General features: G+C 44.4%; 6 protein-coding genes across 6 annotated transcripts; 4 read left to right on the forward strand and 2 right to left on the reverse strand.

Moving 5' to 3' along the window:
- Positions 1–643: 643 nt before the first annotated feature.
- On the forward strand, positions 644–2503 carry L199_003212 (uncharacterized protein; the record flags this gene model as incomplete). The annotated part of the gene is made up of 5 exons (XM_064888948.1): positions 644–1372; positions 1484–1853; positions 2031–2254; positions 2333–2350; positions 2429–2503. The coding sequence occupies 5 exons, from the start codon at positions 644–646 to the stop codon at positions 2501–2503; spliced, it is 1416 nt and encodes a 471-aa protein (XP_064745020.1).
- A 475-nt stretch (positions 2504–2978) lies between these two features.
- Positions 2979–5083, forward strand: L199_003213 (uncharacterized protein; the record flags this gene model as incomplete). The annotated part of the gene is made up of 10 exons (XM_064888949.1): positions 2979–3055; positions 3172–3250; positions 3340–3385; positions 3493–3526; positions 3711–3833; positions 3989–4141; positions 4255–4375; positions 4458–4578; positions 4658–4836; positions 4919–5083. The coding sequence occupies 10 exons, from the start codon at positions 2979–2981 to the stop codon at positions 5081–5083; spliced, it is 1098 nt and encodes a 365-aa protein (XP_064745021.1).
- Positions 5084–7011: 1928 nt separating this feature from the next.
- L199_003214 (uncharacterized protein) lies at positions 7012–8165 on the forward strand (the record flags this gene model as incomplete). The annotated part of the gene is made up of 2 exons (XM_064888950.1): positions 7012–7275; positions 7356–8165. 2 exons carry the CDS (start codon positions 7012–7014, stop codon positions 8163–8165), a joined length of 1074 nt encoding a protein of 357 aa, XP_064745022.1.
- A 373-nt stretch (positions 8166–8538) lies between these two features.
- On the forward strand, positions 8539–11068 carry L199_003215 (uncharacterized protein; the record flags this gene model as incomplete). The annotated part of the gene is made up of 2 exons (XM_064888951.1): positions 8539–9157; positions 9243–11068. 2 exons carry the CDS (start codon positions 8539–8541, stop codon positions 11066–11068), a joined length of 2445 nt encoding a protein of 814 aa, XP_064745023.1.
- A 545-nt stretch (positions 11069–11613) lies between these two features.
- Positions 11614–14676, reverse strand: L199_003216 (uncharacterized protein; the record flags this gene model as incomplete). Its single annotated transcript, XM_064888952.1, has 16 exons — positions 11614–11680; positions 11768–11859; positions 11915–11993; positions 12065–12072; positions 12138–12295; positions 12358–12416; positions 12486–12661; positions 12748–12839; positions 12903–12966; positions 13029–13054; positions 13120–13148; positions 13219–13312; positions 13384–13462; positions 13527–13605; positions 13689–13810; positions 13984–14676. The coding sequence occupies 16 exons, from the start codon at positions 14674–14676 to the stop codon at positions 11614–11616; spliced, it is 1917 nt and encodes a 638-aa protein (XP_064745024.1).
- Positions 14677–15593: 917 nt separating this feature from the next.
- On the reverse strand, positions 15594–17669 carry L199_003217 (uncharacterized protein; the record flags this gene model as incomplete). Its single annotated transcript, XM_064888953.1, has 2 exons — positions 15594–17067; positions 17128–17669. The coding sequence occupies 2 exons, from the start codon at positions 17667–17669 to the stop codon at positions 15594–15596; spliced, it is 2016 nt and encodes a 671-aa protein (XP_064745025.1).
- Positions 17670–18621: the final 952 nt, after the last annotated feature.

Here is an 18621-nt window from a genome sequence, read left to right on the forward strand (position 1 = left end):
TCGTTCCCGGGACTTCCGATATACTACATACATAACAAAGCCACGTCATTGTAGACCCGGGCGGTTAAACGAGTACACTTTATCAACCGGTCCTCATCATCCCATGTCTTTGTCCCCTTGTCATCTGGCAAATGGACGAGTATACCAGATGCACTACGTCCATATGCATCGATATCCATGTCACAGTGTGTAGCAGTGAGCCCACTATTAGTCCCAATGCATAAGTGACCGTCAGCTCGGACAAAGGATGAATGGGTTCTTTTGTGTATCTATGTACTCTGTACCTTCCCGATCAGGTAATTAATCATGGTGAGAGCGGCGGTAACTGATGTACTTCGTCATGAGATGGATGATCGCAATCACAATCAGAATCACAATCAGAATCACAATCAGTCCTCTTAACTCCACCATTCAATCGTTGTACGTTAACACATCTCACCTGATTATTCCTCATCAACTCACTTCTCACTGCTTCTCACTGCTCATCACATAAGAATAATCATCAGGCAGATAATCTACTGGATATCTGAATATCTGATTTCTACATACACGCCAACAGTAGTGACCACGCCAAGACACCCTCATCATTCTCTTATCTGATTAAACCCTTCTCACCCACCCGTACATATGACAATCCAACAATATGCCAACCGAATCAACACCTTCCATTTCCCTGCCTCCAACCAACCCCTTGTCATTATCGCAGGGGGTTATTAAATGTTTTGTATGTGGGAATGGGAACTTGATAAGTGGATCATCGACCAATACAGGTACGAACGAAGGGATAGTGGTTCTGAGTGATCCGATAGAGAGGATTTGCGGTAGATGTGTGAATGCTAGGAGGATCGGTACTGCCGTCGAGGTAGATACATTCGATCTGGACCAGGAGCAAGATAAACTTAACAGTTCGAGTATCGATCAAGGAGTAGATATAGGATCAAGTTTAGGATTAGGATTGGGATTGAGAGGGATAGATTTGAACGAAAGATCGGAAAGTACAATCTCAAATGATACCCAAGAAGACTCATCAAGGGAATCTACCCCTTCTGGTTCATCTACGAGGAGATGTGAAGAAGAAAGTACACCTCCTCGAAATCGATTAGACAATTTATCAAGATCTCTTCCAACACATCATCCCAGACCTTGGAAAACTACTCTCAAACCAATCAGGACGGAGCCCTCCATCCCACCTACACCTGAATGTACTACTTCCCTCAATGTACAAGAGGATGAAAGACCACCTAATCCTCTGTTGGATTTTACGAAAGCGAGAGTACCTTCCATCGGCCGAGGGGCTTTGTACCCTGGAAGTATATTTAGAGGTACCCAGACGAGTGGGAGGAGTGCATACGAGGTTGAGATCCAGTTTGTTGTAAGTTATCTCTTCTACTCACCTCAATCTCTAAGAATGCATCCAAAAACGTAGCCTTCCACGTGTCGTGCAATCATGCTGCTGAATACTGATCGTGATTCATTTCTACAGGATGTCAACTTTGCCGAATCGAGCATATCAGGCTATCTATCCATCTCCCACTTGACCGATTCTTACCCACATCTCACAACATATTTCGACGGTGAAATCATAGGCAACAAATATGGATTTATCACTGGTTCAAGGTACGGTGCGACGGAACATGACGATATGAGACATTGGGGACGGTTCGAACAATTTAGAAGACCCTCCACGAGAATGGACCTCCTTAAACCCGAATTATACTTTAGGGATCCATTGCCTGATAAATCAATGGGTGAGATAAGGTCGAGGGAAAGGGATTTTGTGTTTTTGAGAATTAAAGAGAAATTTTTGGTGCCGGATCATAAAGTTAGGGATATCAGTGGAGCGAGTTTTGCTGGTGAGTTCACTTAGTACATTCAATTTTACTATCCAATCTCTTTGCTTTGGTTTTCGCTTGATCTGTTCAGATCTATGATGCAAGACTTTTTCAAGATTTTATTTCTATTACGATACCGATTCGCATTCATATGGTGCATGACTGACAATTTTATCCTTTCCCGTATTATCGTTATAGGCTTCTACTACGCATTAGTGGATCTATCACCCCCTTCCGCACCTATCGAACCTTCTACCCCTACTTCCCCCTCCACACCTAAAACGCCCTTCGGTCCACCTGCACCCATCATCATTCGACGGGGATCAAGTCAAGCGAATGTCAGACCTGATGGAACTAGGAGAAGGGAAAGTTCGAGTAGGTTGAGGGATGTCCCTGTAAGAGGGGAAGCCACGATTCGAGGGGTGAGTGAATCAGTCTATCCTTTAGTGTGAATGAGTTGTACTGATGGTTGATCTTGACTTTGGTGGGTATGATATTAGTACTATTTCCATTCTCTTGTAAGTGACATTGATCATGTTATTTCATTGAGAATGCAAATTTGCTGATATTTTGTTTGTTCATACTTTGGTCTGCAGAATCAAGAACCTTTCCAAGAATTATTTCTATCCCATGTACCTCAAAGAAGTAGCAGCACGTTCGAGTTCAGATAACTCCTTAGGCTCACTCCTTCTCACGTTCACTTGTACAATCCCAGTTGTACGGATTCTATTGTATAATTCTGTACAGTCACTCGTCTCAATGTTGTTCTCTCACTTTATCCCTCTCTCTCACGTCTTGTACTTGTTCCCCTTATATAGTATCTATTCATTCCAATCTCGTTCTATTCAAGTGACTGATCTCTTCCTCATGATATGAACGATGCATCTTTTTATATCTTCCCCAACAATGCATGCACCATCTCAGCTTCTGGAACACCGTCTAGGTTGTAAAATGTAATGTAACATGAAAGCACTGTGATTTGTATGACGCGCTTGACATGAATGAGTTGACGCGACTTGGCATGACATGATATGAAAATGAAAATGACTTCGATCGTTGAGATTATTGTCAATTTCACTCTTCCTCCTTCATCTGGTTGTGCTATATACCATCCAACATAACACCTTCAGATCAGCTACCAGCAATATGACTACCTTCGCACCCAGACCTGTAGGTGGTGCATTAGCTGTGGATCCAAAACATCAACCATGGGTAGAGAAATAGTGAGTTCGAGTTCGAGTTTGAAAATCGATCCTACCTTGATCCCAGCGTTAGGAGTTGGACATGACTCATCTGTATCGTACTCCATCTGACACTGTGTACAACCGCCGACCACCAGCCGACCAAAGACGATAGACGATGTGTCATCACAGGAACATACAGTAGCCGTATTGAGGAAAGCTTTGGCTTCTACCAATGTGAGTTGAGTTGGGATCTATCGTGCAAACAATACTCTGTTGGTGCAATCAACGAAGACAGTGGAATGCCTTGCTAATACTTTGATCAGTTACCTCATATGTTATTTTACGGTCCACCTGGTACCGGGAAAACAAGTGAGTGAATGTTCCTTGCTTTGGTTGATTTATCCCATCATACTTTACTGTGTTGTGCGATAAAAATCCCTCTCAGAGGTATACAAGTACTAATCATTCATTTGTAGGTACGATCTTAGCACTTGCAAGACAACTGTACGGGTAAGTGGAGCTCGCTTCATCACATCCTCATCTCATCTTCCCTTTCTCTTGTCTTGCGAACATTTGAGTATACCTGTGCTAATCATGATTCTCACTTTTTCTTTCCTGGTGATACGATATCTGACCATCCCATCCTTTCTATTCTCCGACCATATGACTCTGATCTTACTCTTCATGATCACAGCCCTGACCTCTTCCGAGCGAGAGTACTGGAACTGAACGCATCGGACGAAAGAGGTATTTCAGTTGTGAGAGAGAAGATCAAGACGTTTGCTAGAGAAACTCCAAGACACGTTGGTAAATCATCGTGAGTCATACCTTCCATTCTCATCTTTCACCTCCCAATTCTGAATAGAGGACAATTATAAATCTCATCTGGCTATTATCGTCTTATGCGACTCGATCTCAGATCAGCAGAGATGGGAATTCCATCAGAGCTGATCAACGACTTTTCAATCGTAGCGACGGCAAGACATACCCTTCTCCACCTTATAAACTCATCATCCTGGACGAAGCCGACTCGATGACTCAGGATGCTCAATCGGCTCTGAGAAGAATCATGGAAACGTATTCGAGAATTACGAGGTTCTGTTTGGTGTGTAATTATGTGACAAGGTGAGTTGGGAGGTTTGTCCGCGAAAATCGAATTCATCCCACGCCAATCTGATACACGAAGATCTCAACTATCTTCATATGCTGACCTCTTCGACTCTTTTCGCCCTTGACAGAATAATCGAACCCCTCGCTTCAAGATGTAGTAAATTCCGATTCCGACCTCTCGCCCAATCCAGTACCCAAGCTAGGATAGAGATGATAGCTGAGAATGAAGGTGTACAAGCTGAAGACGGGGTGAGCTGTCGTCTCCATTTAGCATAACACTGTAAAGATATTTTAAAGGATGCTGATCGTGTCCACTTGTTGGTGTGTATAGGTATTACCACTCATACTGGAACTGGCGGGTGGTGATCTACGAAAAGCCATAACGTATCTACAGACTGCACAGAGATTACATGGTGCGACTGAACCTCCTACGCCTATAACGGCTTTGTCAAGTGAGTGAAACAACAAATCGGATCTCATAACGATTGATCGATATGGACAATACTGATGTATGTTATACGAATGATGCAGTTCACGAAATATCCGGAGTGGTACCTGACGATCTCATCACGCATCTCTTGAGCGTGATGGGAGTCGATAAAGAGCAAGGGATCGATCTGACCTTGGGTCAAGATGGTTTCGAAGGTGTGCGAACGGCTGTGAAGAGAGTTGGGAGGGAAGGTTGGAGTGCTGGGCAGGTCTTAGAACAGGTGAGTGCAAAGGTAGAGGATGAAGTTCAACCTGTTAGGACTTCCAATTGCGTCGAATCAAAATACTGATGTGATATCGTAGATACATGACGCTCTCATTCCGTTACCCACCATACCAGCCTTACCGAAGAGTCTAGCCGCGATGGCCATAGCAGAATGTGACAAGGGATTATGCGAAGGTGGTGATGAGGAGTTACAGTTGTTGGAATGTTGTCTCAAGATCAAAGATGCTATGGGCAAGCAGTAACAAGTATATTTGAATCCACAGTCATAGGTATTAATCGGATTACCCCACATCATTGATTGGGGGAAGATACCAGTTACATCAAAATCACGTATTCGGTAGATCACCGACAATACGATATATGTGGTATAAAATGTGTTATGTATGCCCAAATATACACATTCGATTCATCCCGTGTGAAGCCGCGACGGGATAGTGTTAAGGTGAATAGTAACATAAATAAATAGTAAATCACCTGACTTGGCACCAAGGGAAATCAGAGAATAGAAGAAATGTTATGAGAACATTACCGCTGCTGCTGTTGACGCGTCAGGATGGTGCTCGGTAGAAATCGCCGTTTGCCATCTAGTGGCGAAACTGGGTTATTACTCGATTGGGCAATATCGGTTATAATGAAATGGGAATTTGGTCCTGTACCTTTTTTCAATTCTCTGTTGTTGCTGCTCTGTCGCTCTGACGTTGTGCACTGCGCTCTGTGTGATTGCAGAGGCAGTTGGCTAGTCTGTTGGTTGGATTCATTATACAAAACTCTCTTTTCTCTTTTCCATTCCTCTTTCCTTCCCATCAACAACCCACCCCATCAACGCAGTCTTCCAAACCAAGGAGAAGAAGTCCGCCTTCGGGTGTTCTTTTTGTGCCTTCACCTACGCTATCTGCCATCTCGCTGTGTAAATCACTCTCTCAGACGGTTACAAGGACTCGTATCGATATTATTCGGACGATCCGGTAAATAAATCCCTCAAATACATCAACAACCGTTAAGAACTTTAACAGCAGTATAACCAAGCTAGTTCATCCATTGGTGTGACAAAGTAAAGCAAAGCAAGAAACATTAGATTGTTCAATTGTTTCATCTTTCATCTTTGGGTCTTTGACAAAACAAACAAGGTCTGTGCCGAACGCCTCTCCAATATACAACGACAATAGCAACAGGAGAAAGAGAAAGGCTGTGAATTAGAAACAAGATAAAATCGTCACAGTCAAATAGAGTAAAGCATTTTGGTTAGCTTGGATCATAAAGATAAAACAAATCCTATTCATTCGACGAGATCCAACTTTATCGACCACTCAATATCCCCTCGAACCAAATTGTTATATCCATACTCAATCCAGCATCTATAATAAAATACCTCACTTCAATCGAAAGTCCCTTATCACCTGTTACTCTCTTACTCTTTTATTCTGTCGATCAATCAACGATCACCCCATCCATCCCCCATCCCATCATTCTCACACATCAATCCGTATAAACACCCTTTTCCCTTCCTTTGAACTACCTATTCACCATCAAACCGAATTACACCGACAACGTACAAAACATATATAACCTTAATCCGTCTTGGTATAAACGCAGATAGCTAGATCAACTGATTGTAGTCATCGATCAAGGACTGGTTTCTCTGAGTGAGTATATTCTATTTCACAGCTTTGTTGCCACTGCTAGCTACCCACAGACAGTCATATAAAGAGGCTAAGAGACTGATCAAACCAATCATCATTTAGTTGATCGCTAGTACCTCTTCCTTTACCTTTGAATCAAATCACACGTTTGTCCAACAACAACTAAAGACTAGTTCACTAACTCTAATCTTTCAATCACCCTTCAACCCTTCGAGCATCAACAACGTTCTTTGACGACTTATCTCTCAAGATGAAGATTAATATCAGTCAATAACCTCGCTCAAGTCGACCCTCGACAACTCATCCCATCCAAATCATTTCTGTTAGATTCATCGATTGAATCACCAATATATCAATCATAAATCGTAAATCGGAGTAGTGGTGCATCGAGTATTTGGTTTAGTTTACTTCTAGATCCCTCGAATCAAAACTTATTTACTCCAACGAACGAAACTATATCAATTGTATAAACCCCGCATATCATTATAACCATAATCATAATCAGTTATCCTTCATACCCAGCAACCAAAATGACAACCATCCAAATGACATTTGTCAACCCCTTCGTTCCTCAACAGATACCTTCCCCCCCACCCAAGACCAAACCGAAACTCAGATCATGTCTCTCCCCTTCTCGATCACCCTCCATCACTCCTTATGCAGATGATAGTGCTGCACCTACACCTAGTGGATCCAGATCGACGTCCTTCTCTTCGTGTACTAGTGCGAATGGGGATGGGTGGAAGAGAACAAAATGCGTTAGATGGCAGGAAATGAATGGGTGTGCCGTTACAGTGAGTAGTTATCTGCTCGATCCGAATATCACTACGATGGAGCAGACACTGATCATTTTGTATCTTTCCTTATTTTTTAGTCCACGCACGATACCTACTCTCACGAAGAATATGACCGAACACCCCTCGAACCTCCTAGTGTAGCGGAGCGTGAATGCGTATTACCCGAACGTGGATCCAGATGTCTCTCCTTATCTAGAGATTGTTTCTTGTCGGATTCGAACTCTTACCTCGATGACGACGAAGATGAAAGTGAAGATACCAGTGCGGATTCTTATTTCTTGAATACTCCTCCACCGACTGAAACGTGTTCTGAAGATGGTGAAGCCGACGAACACGATGCGAGGGACAGGGAAGATTGGGAAGAATGTATGGATCGCCGAAGACAGATGTTCGCCATGATGTGTCCTCAACTTCGACAACTGAATGGTGGTCATCATTCTCCGGTTGATCATGACAGACATCCTGAATTTGAGGGATATAAATCTATATCGGCGACTTTGGCAAATCTTCTGAAATTAGTTAGTGATGATCAGAATGAACATCCGGCAGATCAGGAAGGAGAGGAGGAGCAGGAGGGCGTGGAGGAAGTGGTAAAAGGAGATAGTTGTGGATTTGGATTTACCTCTTTAACGAGAGATATACCAGAGATTGATACGCCTAGTTTGGTATCCAGCGAGAGTGAATTAGGTTTAGATGATGATGATTGTATCATCCAATCTCCAGGTGGATCCAGCAATGGAAGTGGGAATTCAACAATGATACCGAATGTTCCTCAACAGCATCAGCAACAAGGGATGATGTGTGCTGAAGAATTGGTGATGGCTGCTTGGTCGAATAAGCAGAAGCAGAATGAGAGGGGAAGAGAGAGGATGAGAAGGGAGATATAACAAGAATCACTTAGATTACATATAGCTTCTCTCGAAGAGTTACACCAACTGTTATATTCCATATATCCTGCATTTCATATACAATTGTTCTTGATACATACAGTATTTGATACTTTAACGAATTTTACGAATGAATCGCTTTCAGATTTTCACCTCTTTGTCTGCACTGATGTTCAATGGTTCATCTCTATACAGATCTGAACTGCATGAGTGTTTTATTTCGCTGTTTTGCATTTGCCACCCAATTTGATTCAATTTAACCGATTTTCAGTGATGGTGGAGTGACTGTGACTGCTTTTCAATCTACATACAGCGTACATCTCCCATCCATACTATCCTCTTTCTTCCTTGTACAACCATCCATTCTATCAAGATGTCTGTGCATACTTTACCTTGTTCTTCTTCTTCCTCTCGCAATCCCATACCATCCCAAGCAGAAGAAGAAGATCAAGGTATCTCATCCCAGGACCAACAACCCCTTCCACTCATACTTCAACTCCCACCCGAACTCATCGATCACCTCCTCTCCCTCGTCCCTCCTTCCCACCGGCAGATAACCAGTCTATCTCTAACGAGGGTATTCCCAAATTATCCTATATCTACCAGACACCTATTCGAGCATCTGATAGTATACAACGCAAGGCAATTATGGCCCCTTTGGAGGAAACTTAAATCTATCAACGACGATCAGGAGAACGCTCGCTCGAATGCGGATGTGGATGAGAGTGAGGGGAGTAGAAAGATAACTCGTTCAGGAGGTATCAAATCATTTACTCTCAAATCATGGAAAGGTGATGTAGATATACTGAATAACATCTTGAGATGTATCTCACCTGAAAGAGGATTAAAAACGATAATGTTAAATATCGGTACGAATTTCTCGCCTGATCATCTTGAAGAAATGTTCGATCAACCTAGGATGGAACTGAGGAGGTTGGAAATGAGGTTCAGACCGTATGTCGAACAGGCTAGTTATTATCAATTCTTAGCTGGTGAGTTTGTCAAAGCAATCTTCCTCCCGTCCACCTAACTTGTATTTCAGATATATTTTTGCTGACTTCTTTCCTTCTTTATCAGGCTCATACTTCGACACGGCCATCGAGACACTCACCAAGAAATGGCCTTCCCTCCCATCTTTCACCCACCTCTCGATCGTTCAGGACTTACCACCCCGTTCGACCGTCCCTCCCACAGCTGCGAATTCCAAATCCACCTCTTTAGAAGGATCTCTCGCCGACCTCTCACTGGCCAATACCACTGCAACCGGAAGCGGTTCAGATTCAGACCAAGATGATTCCGGTAGATCTACACCTCCTACCTCAATCTCATCAGCATCTGAAAATCCAATGGACATCGGTACTTCCAAATCGTACACTGGTCATGGACCTTTTGGTAATCCTTTCCTGAATGAGAAATTGGGTATAACAAAACCTAAAACTTTCGCCCAACCAATCGTATTCTTCGATATCAACTGTATATCTAAATTCGCCTTATCACCTATCGCAGAAAACCTCACTCATCTCAGATTACGTGTTCCCTCCCGAGATTTACTTAGAGTTCTCATCGCTCCTCCAAGAGGTATCAACACGCATAAGCGGTTGTTCCCCAATTTGAATTATTTGGATATATCCACTACGAACGTTCGGATCGATACCAATCTCACTACTTTACTCCGGACATACTCGAGGTTGGAACATCTAGTATTGGACCGAGTGAACTTGTTTGGATTTACTGCTAGGGACAAAGGACCTGAACTGTGTAATGATCTGGGAGGATTGATCGTTTCTGCTGGATTGGCTAGGGGGAAAGAAAGAGAACGACAGATAGCTCAGTGGGAGTTGGAACAACGTACGAGATTTGCTGAAGCTGAGGCTGCTCGTATAAGATCACAGAGATTGGCAGCAGAACAAGAACGTTTGGCTAATCCATCGGCGGAGGATTCGTTGAGTGCGGAGGTCTTAGATGAGATTAGAAGGAGGGAGAGAATGGAGGAACAACAAAGACAGATTGAATTGGCGAGATCAAGAAGAGGTCATAGATCGGCGGCTCAATCGACTTTCTCTCTACGTGACAGAAGTAGACGAGCTGGTGCTTCCTCATCGACAATTGCAACTGGCTCAATATCGCAAATCGATATTCCACCACCGGACAAGTTGTATATGGTCTTACCTCCCCTACCTACCCTCAAGAGTATATCGATAGGTGGTGAAGCCTCTGGTGTATCGAGTGCGAAAGTTTTAGAATGGGAAGAAGAGTTCCATAGAGGTTGGAAAGATGGACTGAACAAAGTTTTAGGTTGGGCAGTTCATATTGCGGATAAATATGAGAGAGCGAGGAAGAAAGCTGATGAATGGAGAATACAAGAATTGAAAGAATCAAACGATAAACCAAGTACATCTTCATCATCCACTAACAGTAGTGGTACGAAACAGGGGAATGGACATGTATCGAAATCGAAAAGAAGAGCGTCGATATCGTCCAGTGGTGTTAACAAACAGTATAGTAAACCACCATTAGATATTAGGTTATTCCGATTCCCCTCCGCTTCCGAAAATCTCAATGAAGATGAACAAGGTATACCGGGACCTAATGATTTGACGGCTGGTCTGGTTGAGATTGATCCTTCCGAAACGATACACAGGGAATATCTAGATATCTACAAACAGGCTATAGCAGATTCGCAATTATACCTGGATAATCAAAATCAATCAGACGGATATGATGTTATGCCACCTTGTGTGCTTTGTACGGTTCCTGATTGTGAGGGACCCGCAAGAAGGGGCGCAGAAGGTGAGAGAGTAGATGGAAGAGGGGGGATGAATGGTGTGCATAACAAGGGATGCGGACATGAATTGGGGAGGAAGATCTGGGGTTGGGAAGGGTTCGAAAATGATAATGAGTGATAGGTGTAGGGACACTACCTTGTAGGACAATCGGTGTATTTGGATTCGGATTCGGATTCGGACTTGTAGCAATATGGGATCTCAAGACATCTTTTTCCGGGATTATGTATAGATCATGTATACTATGCATTGTATTAGTAATGTTGATGTAGATGCTCATGTTACTTCGCAACTACAGTACTCGTATCCATATTTTTGACCTGAAGTCTAGATAAACTTATTGATGAGAATTAAGATCCTGTACTGTACAAGATACACAAATGCATTTAAACTCCTTAGATTTGACATATTCTACAGCTATAAGTTACCGTAAAAGTTTCGCTATCGCTACTTTCAAACATTCTACTTCGTCTCTCGTGTATATCTCCAATTCACTCGAAGTCTCTGACATCTGCTAACTCTCCTTGCCCGTTACAGTTCCTTTCTTTTTATGAACCCGAAAATTCCTTGATGATTTTCTTATTCGAAGACTTCCCTGCAATGCCACCCCAGAGATCGATCAACAACGATCACCTCGCACTGGATTGAGAGGCTCGACACTTGACTTACATCGCACCATATTCAATCGCCCTAAAAAGATTGTCATCCGCCAAATCGGGTGTCCAGCCGACCCTGCAATATATACAGCACCAGACATCAGATCAAATCAATGTTCCAGTCCTGATGATTGATAGGCGAGAAGAAGAAGCTTAGACTTACGAGTCACGCCAATCTAGTCCCATCTCAGCATGTAAGACGCCTGCGTTCTCCCAATCTTTCAATTCGGAATCGGGTATACCCTTGAACAGGACCTACGAATATTCATCAGTCGAATATCAGGTCATATTTGATGGGTATGATACCTACGAAGATTCTCAACATCACTGAGGGTGGAGGGATAATAGTTAACGTGGATGAAGGATCAAGTTGACTTCGGTTGAGGATCCTATATTCACGTAAACCCGATCAGCTATTTCATCGGAACAAGGGCGACAATGCTCCTATACAGAAGCTGACCTATAAGCCTACATCAAGGGTGATAAATCAGCAGGCAGACCAAAATCACCTCACAGAGCTATGGAACACTCACAATGTTCTTATGCCTTGTGAGACCGGGTAGCCAAGAGGTGATCATCGCCGTTCTACTTTCCACTGGTAATCCCAGAGCAGTCAAGATCCTATCTATGTGAGGTATGAATATAGTTTGAGGTAAACACCATGCGTTTGAAGGTCGAATATCGGGCCATACTAAGTTTCCAGAATAGATCAGCTTGTAGTCTAACAGATGAGCAATCAGAAGGCAGACTTACCTGGGATCAGAGGAGCATCTGGATCAGGCTCTTTGTCAGGTTTAGCTTTAACACTTGGACTATGAACAACATATACATGGTCAGCTATCGTTGTCTCATGTCCGAGCATGAAATGGAAGCTGAATGACATCATCTCCATGAATAATCCATTGGACTGAGTTCCAGTCAACATATCTTCGACGATACCCCCCGGTTGAACTTTCAAGAACCATCTGAGCTTTTGTCTGGCGCCATCAGGAAGTAATGAAGTCATTGGGTAAGCAGATGTTACTGTCCAATCTGCGATGGAAAGGGACACTTCGAGCTGTGCATATACATATAGATAAATCGCATCAGACAGCTCAGCAAGATATATGAAGCAGAAAAGGCTGATAATGATAGTGAACCCACACTTTTCTCTTCAGGATGAAGAAATTCAATACTTGGTCTCGCCGATCGGGGTCTGAAAATTAATCGAGCGGTATTCTTATCGTGAACGACGTCTGGTAGGCACCATCAGCAAGGCCAATGAGAACGAACTTACCGGGGAGTATGGGAGCACTCACATTTGGTCATTACTTCATTGGGGCCAAGTTGATTCCCTACGAAGGTTTGTTTCCAAGTCTTGTCCTTCATTGGGTATATCAGCCATCGTAAGCTGTGATACCACCGTTTAAGTATCGCTAGCTTACCTCGATCGACAAGGTACCGAGATAATCTAATTCAGAGTAGGTGGTAAGCATATGTTTTGGATGATGATGATCAATGGGAGTCAGCACTCACTTCCAGCGGGGATACCTTTTGCCAGTTCTCTGCATGGAACACAGCCGTTCAGAGTGAGCTGATGACCACGAGAGAACTGAAATCGCTTGAAGAACTCACCCAGTAACTTTGGCAGCAAGAGTGACATTCTTACCAGCAGTAGTCTGACAGGTCAAACTTTGATCGGCAGTGGGAGGCGGAGCAGGAGGTTTGGCTGTACGAGCAAGTGGATTATAACGATATCAACCAATGTACCTCTTTATATAGCGAGTCGTGAAGACCTACCCTCTTTCTTCTCTTCTTTCTTTTCTCCGCCACCTCCGCCACTGTCCGCCGGTGCGGCAGGTGCTGGACCAGGTTTTGCCTAAATCATGAACAACGTTCTATCAGCTGCTTATCGGCCATTCTTCGAGGCGCGATCAGCTTACATTTTTATCGTAAACATGTACGCCGAGACGAGCAACGTGTTTACCGGCACAGGCATAATGAAACGAATCGTTATCGGCACTATCGCAATGCAACCTGTTTAGCACAGATGGTGTCGTCTCCAATACTACGATTTAAATGAGAACCAGGTGTTTTTGGCTCACATGAAAATATCCTCTGAGCCTGCATATCCACCTATCCACTGCATGTCTGAAGCTTTACATGATAATCTGATCATGTGAGTATTGGGGATATTGAACTTTTCAATGGCGAGGGCAAGTGCTTTCTGCGGATCTCATACAATTACAGTAAGTCGAAAGATTAGATGATTACAGCAGATTATTGGATCAGTTGAGAGGCAGAGTATGAATGTGACGAAGGAGTGAGAAGGAAGATGAAATCATCTCATCAGCACTTATTCCTTTAGAACCAAGATATGTACACACAAAAACCACGCACCTCATAAGACGGAGGCATAGCTACGAAAGCCTCGTACCCTCCTCCGGAGAGGATGAGCATTCTAGGTGGAGCGGCCATCTTGGTTCGTTTCACGTACCACGGTAAGTTGTAGTCCGTCCAGAGGGCTGGCGGCGGCGGGGGCGGTGGCGGTGTAGTAGTTACTTGGGTAATCTCTTGTTCTTTATTAGGTGTAGGAATCGTTTCAGGTTTGTTCTTATTGTGGTTGGTATTGCTTTCCTCTTCTTCAAACTTCACTCCAGGAGGAAATCGGGGTCGAGATTTCTTCTTCTGTAGTTTATTCGATTTCGTTGTAGAAGTGGAAACTGAAGGTGACGGTTCTTTGGTGGTCTCGGGTGTTGAGAATCTAGGTGAAGGTGTCCGTTTCGGTTTCGATTTGGACAATTCAGCCCAGTCAAATATCCTAGGTGGAGGAGGGGGTGGGGGATATTGGAATACTCCTTCTTCCTGTTTCTTCGATTTGGATATGGGTCTGTTCTGTACTTTCTCTGCAATGAGTGTCGGAACGAGTTTATAAGGTCTGGTTGGATGATAATCTGGGAGAGTGTTTGCTTTCTCGGTAGGTGGTTCTGGTGTAGGATGAGTGTCAGGTGAAGATTCGGAGAGTGCTTTATAGGCTGGAGGAGGTGTGGAAGGTAATGGTATTTCAGAGGGGACAGGTTTCTTAAGTGACATGGTGATAGGATGATAATGTCAGCCCAGTATTCACGTATATCATATAGTACAAGGTGGGAATAGGAGAAAAGACTTACAGTGGGGAGTGGCAAAGGATCTGTCGGCTGTGAAAAGGAGCAGGAGGTGTGTTATAAGAGTCAGAGTGATATTTGTACATGAATATGTATGAGTCATTCGAGTATGGAATAAGCAGAGGTGTGGTGAACGACAACAATGAGGTTACCTGACTCGATCTTGTCCGAGTGAGTGGTCGTGGTCAGTGCATTGTTTCATCATTTTGTTGTTAGCGTGTTAGCATGTAACAATGTATGAGAAAGGTACCATCAAATGAATCGGAGATCGGCCACCATGCGTGTGTCATGCCTGCCTGATGCCACATTGTCAGTTCTAGTCTGACAAAAGACTCTTGTATAAATAATCAACTCCAAACTCACTCTCTCATGTATGTGGTAGATTGCCCGGTATGATCAGCGAGCGAGCGATACCTAAAGTCACCTATTGTATCGATTTGACACGTAAAAAACGTGCTCAGGAACCGACCCAGTCACGATCGAGAATCCCAACCGAAACTGGAAGAGAGTGAGTCAGATCAGGTACCATTTGGCTACAGTCTGTAATCTTATCGTCACTTTCACAGTCTCCAACGTAAAGTGTAGATCAACTACAATAACATCTCTCATTCACTATCACTTCTCTACTATCAACCTTTCATATAACCAATTAACCATTTAACCAAACAACCTAATGTTATATATGAATTTATATAATATATAATATATACTAATCGTGTACGTGTATGCCTTGTTGTTTCATCACTATCGGGGTATATCAAAATCAAAATTTGGGTATCATGAATGAATAAGTAAAAATCAAATCAAATCATTCTCACAACCAACTAAACCTCCGTTCAAGGTCATCTATCTGCCTTGTCCCAATAACGCTTTAGCTTTCTGTTCCATACTTTGTCCGTCTTCCGTTGTCGTTGTCGATGTTCCCTGAACTGCTGAATCATCTTTCGATCTTCTGACGCCGTTCATACCTACTGTCGGAGTAGGTGGTAAACTCTGACTGGCTTCAGGTTGCGGCGGTTGACTGAAAGCTTGACTGGCCTGGTATGCAGCCTGTGCATGATCATACCCTTCATTCGCTCCTCCAGCCGTAGCAGGACGTGATCTCGATGGTTGTTGAGGCGATCCCAACAATGCTGAGATCGCTAGGGAGGAACGTCTCTCGGTCGTAGGTGGTAACCAAGATGGATCCCTTTGTCCTTCTAGCGCAGCATTCAAATTTTGAGGTTGACCTTGTCCTTGATCATCATTTGGTCTATGATGTTTCCTCAATTCGGAATCTCCACTTTCATCCTCTACTCTTCGCTTTCTCGTATCGTACCCGTACGACGATGGTGGGTAAGCCGCATCCTGAGGACCAGGTGCGTTGTACTGGAATGGCGATTCAGAAGGTTGTTGATTGTATGTCGGAGGATAACCACCGGCAGTAGGTGGTGGGGGTGGTACGTTGCTATACTGAGGTTGAGGAGTCCAGTTAGGTGGGTAATTGTATACCTCTTCTCGTGGAGGGTACGAACCGTGTTGATGAGGTGGAGGGGGGTATGCGTAACCTTCAGCAGTGTTAGGTGGGTAAGCGCTAGTATCTTGAGGAGGATAAGCGGAATGAGGAGGTGGAGGCGAAGACCATTGTGCTTGGGGTACATTCGAGTACATAGGAGATTGAGGTGGTCCATGAGCGGTGGAAGGAGGTTCAGATTCGGCATAGTGACTAGGCACAGGTAGATCCCGACCTTGGGATGAAATTGGTCGGTAAGGGTAGGGTAATTGGCTAATGGAATCGGATGACGATGCTGTGCCAGGTGCCGTTGGTGGACGAGCTGATTGATCATAGTAGGCTGGTTGTTGATACCCATAGCCAGCGGATGAAGCAGGTCGGCGAGATGGTCCAGCATCTTCTAGAACGGGAGGTCCTTCAGCACCATATGGTGGGTATTCGTAGCCTGAAGTACGAGGTCGGGCATGTGGAGGGGGAGCGACATTCCATTGGGATTCTGGAGGATACTGAGCGTAAGGGGAATCAGGAGGTTGATGATGTTGTCCAGCGGCGGCAGCAGAAGCTGGAGATCCTTTCTGAGCTCTATATTCCGCATGTCGAGGTCTCTCCACAGCGTTCTTGGGCACTTCCACTACCTCTCCTCGTTTCCTTTGGTCCCTATTGGCCCGTTGTGAAAGGGCAGCGTGAACAGGGGCTAGCGAAGACAGCATCGCTTCGTTCAGTGCTGATTGATCGGCGTGAACGGTAGCGGCGTGCTGTCGGAGATTGTCGAGACGGGAGAAGGCTTTACCGCAGTGGCATGGGAAAGGTCTTTCACCAGTATGTTTTCTGGAACATATCATGATCAGTACACGCCGAAATATGGTGGCTGTGGATGATTTCACTCACCGAACATGCCTCGCCAAATGCTCACTCCGGGTGAACACCTTATCGCAATCTCCATATCCTCTACATCTGAACATCTTCCCACCTGATACTCCAACTGGTACTATGGGTATACCATCCGGTGTGAAGTTTGCGCTTGAGGGTCTACCGTTGCTGCTCGGTGGAGGAGATGGGATATGTTGTTGAGTTGGAGGTTGTGAGGGATCTGATTGGGGAGTTTGGGTTATACCGTAATATCCACCTGAAGGTGGTTGTTGAGGTGGGTAGGCCTGACCGCTGAGGGGAGTGATTGGTTGAGGGGGGTAACCATGGGATGAACCTGGTGCAGCACCAATATCGTTTGGATAAACAGGCTGAGAGGGAGATTCGTGTGGTGCGGGAGTAGTCTTATACCCACCAGAAGAGTGAAGTCGCTGTTCAGGTGAAGAACCATGTTGACTTTGACCTCCTGCAGTTGGAGGTGGTGGTCCATGAGCCGATCCAGGTGCACGAGGATAATATCCCGCGGCACCGTATGATCTATCATCAGTATTGGCGAAACTCATCTCGTGATGGTGGTGGGGATGAGAAGAATGATGGACGTCGTAAGGTCGGCTGGAAGAAGGAGGAAGGCTCAACGGAGCAGATGTCGTTAAAGACGCCGACATGAAAAGCTCCAATCGGTCTGAAGAGGCTTAAAATATCGGATCTTCACTTGTTGTTGACAGCAACTGGGAAGACAAGACGAAAGGGGTGCAGGGATGTATGGCCAATAAACAGCTGGCAGACTGGTTTGATAAGCAGATCGACGTATATACTGAGGATCCCACGTTCCTATCTGATCATCACAAAGATTAGAGTATGATGGTCAGCGATCACAGTCTAGACCATTTAGCAGCGGAGTGATTGAAAACAGAGCACGGCAAGAACGGGAATGGAAATTGTCAAAGATCGGGTAAGAACGAAAGAAGGGTTGCAAAACGAATAAAGCAGATCTCCCGCTCTCGTAGATTGAGCAACTCACGATGCACAATAACGACTGTACTGACCTTGTAATAGTAGCTGACTCAGATTGTTGGGTCGACCAAAGAGCTGAGATGCTGTAGGGGAGTTTGTCAATGAGTTAGCTTCGCCCTATGTTCCATACCTGTTTCCAGAGGTAATGAGACCCAGATGAATGGGTATGAAAAAGGTAGAATTGAAGCCGAGCTGTCGACCCACACGATTCAAAGGAAGAGCGAGTCCATGATGAAGCGAGCATCCATGGACACGAGCGGCGAACAATGGAGGAGAAGATAGAAGGCGACAGGCACGAATGGTATGAAAGCGGAGAACGAGCAAATGCAAATGGGTAGATGAAGATGTCTTTACCAACGAGCTGGTGTAGATCACAACAGTCCGAAGTGAGAAAACAAGGCATGTTGACTGACTCACCTGATTACGAAGAGTACGAGTACCGATAGCAGGATGGGTATCTCCACTTTTTGGTGTTTCGTGCCTCGAGTGGGTGAGACTGAG

Source organism: Kwoniella botswanensis, chromosome 1 (genome assembly GCF_036426115.1).
Source record: "Kwoniella botswanensis chromosome 1, complete sequence".
NCBI lineage: Eukaryota > Fungi > Basidiomycota > Tremellomycetes > Tremellales > Cryptococcaceae > Kwoniella > Kwoniella botswanensis.